Source organism: Pristiophorus japonicus, unplaced genomic scaffold, assembly GCF_044704955.1.
Source record: "Pristiophorus japonicus isolate sPriJap1 unplaced genomic scaffold, sPriJap1.hap1 HAP1_SCAFFOLD_932, whole genome shotgun sequence".
NCBI lineage: Eukaryota > Metazoa > Chordata > Chondrichthyes > Pristiophoridae > Pristiophorus > Pristiophorus japonicus.
In genome coordinates, this window is record NW_027254860.1 from 33,360 (window position 1) to 40,854 (window position 7,495).

The following is a 7,495-nucleotide window of genomic DNA, read 5'->3' on the forward strand; positions in this document are numbered from 1 at the left end:
TATTACACCCGATCATGTCTCTGTTTTTGTTACACTAGACCCTGTCTCTCTTTATATTACACTCGACTCTGTCTCTGTTTATATTACACCGGGACCTGTCTCTGTTTATATTACACCAGACCCTGTCTCTGTTTATATTACACTCAGCCCTGTCACTGTTTATATTACACTAGACCCTGTCTGTGTTTATTTTACACAAGGCCCTGTCTCTGTTTATATTACACTAGGCCCTGTCTGTGTTTATATTACACTAGACCCTGTCACTGTTTATATTACACTAGACCCTGTCTGTGCTTATATTACACTAGACCCTGTCTGTGTTTATATTACACTAGACCATGTCTCTGTTTATATTACACTACACCCTGCCTTTCTTTTTATATTACACTTGACCCTGTCTCTGTTTATATTACACTCGACCCTGTCTCTGTTTATATTACACTAGACCCTGTCTCTGTTTATATTACACTAGACCCTGTCTCTGTTTATATTACACTAGACCCTGTCTCTGTTTATATTACACGAGGCCCTGACTCTGTTTACTTGACACAATCCCCTTTCTCACTTTATATTACAATAGAAACTATCTCCACTAATACTGCACTAGACCTTGCGTCTGTAAGATCGAGACATAGATGATAGATAGAGGAATAGATAAATATTGATAATCGTAAAGATATATATTTGTCTGTGAGAATGGATGCAATCATTTTTTTAACTTAGAGAAGCAGGTTTATTCTTGTTAATAGCTATCAGCAGCAGCAGGCAATTGATCTGGTATTGTGTGGGTAATACTTGTGTTGAGAGGATGGGGTGAATCTTGTAACAATCTCCCAGAGATGGACTGGGATTGAGGGACAGGACTGAAGGAGCAATTCACTGCACTTTGCACTACTTAGTGACATTGTGTGTGTTAAAGGTCACTAATTCACACTTGTGTTGTCCTGTGCTAACTGCTCACAGATTTTAATGCTAAGGATTGTTTTTCCTGCAGTATTTCCCATTGAGCTTTGCCTGACCCACTGATTGTGTCAGACAGAGCCTGGAACCGTGACCTCACAGCACCACCGGCTGGGCAGCCGCAGGGTCCTAATGTCCGCCTTATTTTATAATTCTCATCTGGTAAAGAGGAACAACTGGAAAAAAAGCACACGCTTCGCTCTATATATGTGTGATTTGTGGGTGCATAAAGTTCAACATTCTTAATATTTGCAAGTGCATTCTTCAAAAATAAATGATTTAACTCACCAGTTATCTTTCACCATTTTATAACCTTTATTCAAAACGTAATTGCAGAGTGTTTAATAACACTACCATTTATTGATAACCCATTGTCTTGCCTGCTCTTGGTCAGAAAGTGACATCACACTGACCATTCCGTTACCAAGGTGACCATGTCTGTCCGGAGTATTCAGTGGGAAAGGGGATTAAACCACACCGAGGGTAATGAGCAGCCCCCCACCAGTCTCTGAGCTTTATTGTCCAGTGATCACCTCACCATCACACACAATCCCCTGATATACACCTGGAGTGTGTGATTATTGGTGCAAGTGATGGTAAAAATAAAACTACCTGGACCCGGCATGAGGTTAATAAACCTGTAATTCTCTGACTGACTATTTCCCTCATTTGAAAAGAATGAAACACTTGTTACTCTCCAGAGAATTGTGCACTATTTCTGTTTCCACAGTCTTCTTTCTTTTGACTGTTCCCTTCACTGTCTCCTCCTCAACCTCTTCTAACATTTGTGGGAATGGTCGAGTGCAGTAATAACTGGGACCGGGACGAGGAAGAAATGAGTTTTTGTGATAATAGAAACAATATTTGGCACAATGATAATTGAAAGATGACATAGTCCTCTATGTGGTCTAACCAAGGTTCGATACAGGTTTAGCATAACTTCCCTACTTTTCAATTCTATTATTTTTTTCCGATGTATCAAAAGAAAATAGAAATTTAGATGCTTCATCAACCACCCCCCATCCTTTAATCAATAGCAGCAGTCACCAAATGCTCCCATGACTGTGTCAATAACTTGACGTTACTCCCAGGTGGTGTCTCAGAGCAGCCACCCTCTTGCTCAAGTAAAATTATTTTGCCACATTTCCTATACGACAACAGTGAATGATCTTGTTGTATTTCATTGGCTGTAAAGCACTTTGGGACATCCTGAGGTCATGTGAGGTGCTGCATAAAGGCAGGTCTTTGTTAAATGAAGGAGAAAAGTTCCAAAAAAGGAACAGTCAGTAACAGGGAATCAATTAGTCTCCTCTTATATTGGAGAAATCTAGGAATCGACACACTGTGTTGGAACCAACGCTGATTTATTTGTTAGATATCCAGAAAATTAAACTCCAGCCCAGTTACAGGGAAAACACAGCCCAATTGTCAAAATGAACATGATTCAGTTCAGATGTGATTCATAGCAGAATCCAACCCTGCAGTCACTTGTGAACTCGCTGGTGTGTCAGCAGAGTGGATGAACGAGTGAAACCCTTCCTACATTCAGAGCAGGTGAACAGCCTCTCCCCAATGTGAACTCCCTGTGTTTCCTCAGATCACTTCTGCTTTTAAAGCTCTTCCCACAGTCAGAACATTTAAATGGTCTATTGGTATGATTAACTTGGTGTGCAGTGAGGCTGGATGAACAAGTGAATCCCTCTCACACTCAGAGCAGGTATACGGCTTCTCCCCAGTGTGGATACACTGGTGAGCCAGAAGGTGGGATGAATTTGTGAATCCCTTCCCACACACGGAGCAGGTGAGTGGCTTCTCATCAGCATGAAACTGCAGGTGTCTCAGATGGTGAGAAGATTTCATGAATCGTTTCCCACACACACAGCATATGAACGGTCTCCAGAGTGAACTCGCTTGTGATCAGTGAGGTGACATGAACAAGTGAATTTCTTCGCACACACGGAGCAGGTGAACGGCCTCTCCCCAGTGTGACTGCGTCAATGAGTTTCCAGCAGGGACGGGAAATTGAATCCCTTTCCACAGTCACCACATTTCCATGGATTCTCCATGGTGTGGGTGTCCTTGTGTCTCTCCAGGTTGGACAATCAGTTGAAGCCTCGTCACACAGAACACATGTACGGTTTCTCCCTGCAGTGAATGGTGCGATGTTTTTTCAGGCTGTGTAACTGGTTAAAGCTCTTTCCACAGGCAGTGCACTGGAACACTCTCACTCGGGTGTGTGTGTCTCGGTGCTTTTCCAGTCACACTGATGTTTGAAATCTTTTCCCACAGACAGAACAGACAAACATTTCTCCTTTCACAGTAAAAGGCCGATGATATTCATGTTGCGGTGGATCGAGTGACTGTCAGATCTTGGTGATGTTGGTTCGAGTTTCCCGTCTGCATATCCTCCCCTTCTAATGCCCTGTAAACTGAGTTTACAAAAGTCATCACTGTAAGGAAAGGATGGACATTCAGAACAGTCAATTCTGGTTTCTATGGTACGCACATTCCTCTCTGGTGTCCCCACAGCTGTAAATCCCTGTCCCACACACTATCCTTACACCCCGTGCTGAAATCCAAACCCATTACATCATCGCCAACATTTTTTCTTTCTTGCTGAAGGTGCTGACTCTGGCTGGGTTCAGTTCTACACTCACTGGTTCCCCTCCCTCTCTTCCCCTGAAGTACTGACTCTGGTTGGGTTCTAGTTAGGCCACAGCTAGAGTATGTGTGCAGTTCTGGTCACCACATTACAGGAAAGATGTGATTGCACCAGAGAGGGTACAAAGTCACAGAGGAGGAAGAGGGGAGACCTCATTGCGGTGTATAAAATTATGAGGGGCCTAGATAGAGTGGACAGTAAGGACCTATTTTCCTTAGTAGAGGGATCCATACCTGGGGGGCATAGATTTAAAGTAATTGGTCAAAGGTTTAGATGGGATTTGAGAAGTTTTTTCACCCAGAGGATGGTGGGAGTCTGGAACTCACTGCCTGAAAGGGGGGTAGAGGCAGAACCCCTCATAGCATTTAAAAATACCTGGATATGCACTTGAGGGGCCCAGATAGAATGGATAGGAAGAACCTATTTGCCTTAGCAGAATGGTCAATAACTCGGAGTGCATAGAATTAAAGTAATTCGTAGAAGGATTAGAGGGAAGACCTAATTGAAGTATATAAAATTATGAGGGCCTGGATAGAGTGGATAGCATGGACCAATTTCCATTTGCAGATGGTCAGCTGTGGCTCAGTGAGTAGCACTCTCATCTCTGAGTCAGAATTGTTGTGGGTTCAAGTCCCACTCCAGGGACTTGAGCACAAAAAATCTAGGCTGACATGCCAGTGTAGTGCTGAGGGAGTGCTGCACTGTCGGAGGAGCCGACTTTCGGATGAGACGTAAAACCGAGGCTCTGTCTGCTCTCTCTCTGGTGTCTGGTAAAAGATCCCATGGCACTATTTCGAATAAGAGCAGCGGATGTATCCCCGGCGTTCTGGACAATATTTATCCCTCAATCTAAATAAGAAAAACAGTTTATCTGGTCATTATCACATGGCTGTCTGTGGGATCTTGCTGTGCACAGATTGACTGCCACATTTCCCACATTACAACAGTGACTACGCTCCAACAGAACTTCATTCTCTGTGAAGAGCTTTGAGACGTCTGGTGGCGGTGAGAGGCGCTATATAAATGTAAGTCTTATATCAATGTAAGCCGAGAGCTGTACAGTGGGATCAGGCTGGAGAGCTCTGTGCCGGCCGGCAGGGACACGATGGGCCGAATGGCCTCCTTCTGTGATGTCACCGCCTGGGGTTCTATGACGTCACAGGTCTCACCAGCAGCCGCACTGCCTGATGGGTGATTGACAGCCGAGAGTCCGCGCCTGCGCACCGGGAACCGCGCCCCTGGCACAGCGCCCCTCCCGGTCATCATCGGTAATAACCGCGCATGCCCAGAGGACACAGACCGCCCCCTCCCCCCCACACTCAGAGCGGGGCCTGCGCACTCAGATCCTGTGACGCGATGCCTTCTGGGGAAAGGTGTTTGTGTCCGTTAAAGAGCCGCGATCGGTGACGTAAAGTGAGTTTTCTCCGCTCCGATTGGGTAGAGAATGGCGCGGGGGGGAGGGGGAGAATAAAGGCAAATCCAAACCTGAGAGTCCGCACATCCGGGTCCCCGACACACGTCACACAGTCTGGCGGAGCGCGCTCGAGGGACACGTGACCCGGGCCCACGGCCTGATTGACGGGAGCTTCCGACCAATGGGGAGCGAGCGGGGCGGGGCTGGACAGGGAGCTTTACTCTGTATCTAACCCCTGTACCTGCCCTGGGAGTGTTTGATGGGACAGTGTAGAGGGAGCTTTACTCTGTATCTAACCCCGTGCTGTACCTGCCCTGGGAGTGTTTGATGGGACAGTGTAGAGGGAGCTTTACTCTGTATCTAACCCCCTGTACCTGCCCTGGGAGTGTTTGATGGGACAGTGTAGAGGGAGCTTTACTCTGTATCTAACCCCGTGCTGTACCTGCCCTGGGAGTGTTTGATGGGACAGTGTAGAGGGAGCTTTACTCTGTATCTAACCCCCTGTACCTGCCCTGGGAGTGATTGATGGGACAGTGTAGAGGGAGCTTTACTCTGTATCTAACCCCCTGTACCTGCCCTGGGAGTGTTTGATGAGACAGTGTAGAGGAAGCTTTACTCTGTATCTAACCCGTGCTGTACCTGACTGGAGAGTGTTTATGGCAGACATTAAGTGCTCAGAATACTCCATTCCCCGATGCTGACCTCCATCACCTCGGTGAGAATAATATTTAACCCAAAGTTCCTCCCCTGGACACAGATGCAGAGGGACAGTGAGTGTCCCAAACATTGTTGTACAGTGTGCTGGATAGTTCACCCCTGGGTCTGAGCCTTTTGGTGATGATTTGAACTAAACCCAGAAAGAGTCAGCACCTTCAGGACAGGGAGAACAGTCAACTTAAAAGAAAAATGTTGGGATGACTGCACAGGGTGGAGGGATTTACAGCTTTGGGGGAACAAGAGAGGAAAGAATGTTCTCTCTTGAATAGAAACTAGAATGATCTTTTCTGAATTCATATCCTGTACTTACAGTGATGAGTTTTGTAAACTCCTTTTACAGGGTATTAGAAGAGGAGGATTTACAGACGGGAAACTCAAACCTAACATCATGTCAAGATCTCACAGAATCACTCAATACATCTGAACCTTAGTATCATCGGTGTTTGAATGTAGAAGGAGAAATCTTTTAACCAGTTACACAGCCTGAAATACATCGCACCATTCATAGTGGGGAGAAACTGTACACGTGTTCTGTGTGCAGGAGAAGCTTCAACTGATCATCCAACCTGGAGAGACACCAGGACACCCGCACCATGGAGATACAGTGGAAATGTGGGGTCTGTGGGATAGGATTTAATTACCCATCTCTGCTGGAAACTCATCGACACAATCACACCGGGAAGAAACCGTTCACCTGCCCTGTGTGTGAGAAGGGATTCACTCAGTTATCTGGCCTACTGGCACACCAGCGAGTTCACACTGGAGAGAGGCTGTTCGCCTGTCCTGTGTGTGAGAAGGGATTTGCTCAGTTATCTGGCCTCCTGGCACACCAGCGAGTTCACACTGGGGAGAAGCCATTCACCTGCTCTGAGTGTGGGAAGGGATTCACTCAGAAATCCAAACTGCTGAAACACCAGTGCATTCACAAGTGACTGCAGGGGTTGGAACCTGCTGTTATTGCTGCTGTTAATCACATCCCGACTGAACCATGTTCATTCTGATAGTTGGGGTTTGTTTCTGCTGGTGTTAACAACCCTATAATTTGGCTGGATTTTCGATATATTGCTGATTATGTTCTCGGGGCTGCAATGTCCATCTAGGATCCACTATCTGTGATCTATCCCCTTAATTTAGGGACGCTCGTCAGAAATTAATTTAAAATAAAATTATGAACTTTTACTTCAATCCTAAATTGATGTTTGGTACAAAATCTAGAATTCACAGTCTGAAAGATTTCACTGATTAACATCTCCAATTAGAAAGTGCTGATTAATCATTGCTGACAATTCTTACTGACTTGCACATTACACACTGTGGCCCCTCCAGTATCCACCAGAAAGATGGGAATTGGTGGGGAATCGAGAGCCCCAAATGTTGCTCCTCCATCTGGTACAGCAATTCCCTCGGCACGGGAATGGAGACAAGTTCAGACCAAGTAACGGCTGAGTTTAATCTTTCCGGGCCTGTGGGCTTAGTTTATATCAGACCAGAGGAGATTGGTGTCAGTGACTGTGGGGTTGCTTTATATCAGACAGGAGATTATTGATATCAGTGACTGTGGGGTTAGTTTATATCAGACAGGAGGAGATTGGTGTCAGTGACTGTGGGGTGGGTTTATATCAGACAGGAGGGGATTGGTGTCAGTGACTGTGGGGTGGGTTTATATCAGACAGGAGGGGATTGGTGTCAGTGACTGTGGGGTTAGTTTATATCAGACAGGAGGAGATTGGTGTCAGTGACTG

At 45.8% G+C, this 7,495-nt stretch overlaps 1 protein-coding gene across 1 annotated transcript; it reads left to right on the forward strand.

Annotated features, from left to right (window-relative positions):
• Positions 1-6,346: 6,346 nt before the first annotated feature.
• On the forward strand, positions 6,347-6,685 carry LOC139257933 (zinc finger protein 239-like). The gene has a single exon (XM_070874678.1). The coding sequence runs from the start codon at positions 6,347-6,349 to the stop codon at positions 6,683-6,685; it is 339 nt and encodes a 112-aa protein (XP_070730779.1).
• The last annotated feature ends 810 nt before the right edge of the window (positions 6,686-7,495 follow it).

Excerpts from the sequence above, each read along its gene's own strand:
- LOC139257933 (XM_070874678.1), top strand. The coding sequence starts at position 6,347 with ATGGAGATACAGTGGAAATGTGGGGTCTGTGGGATAGGATTTAATTAC.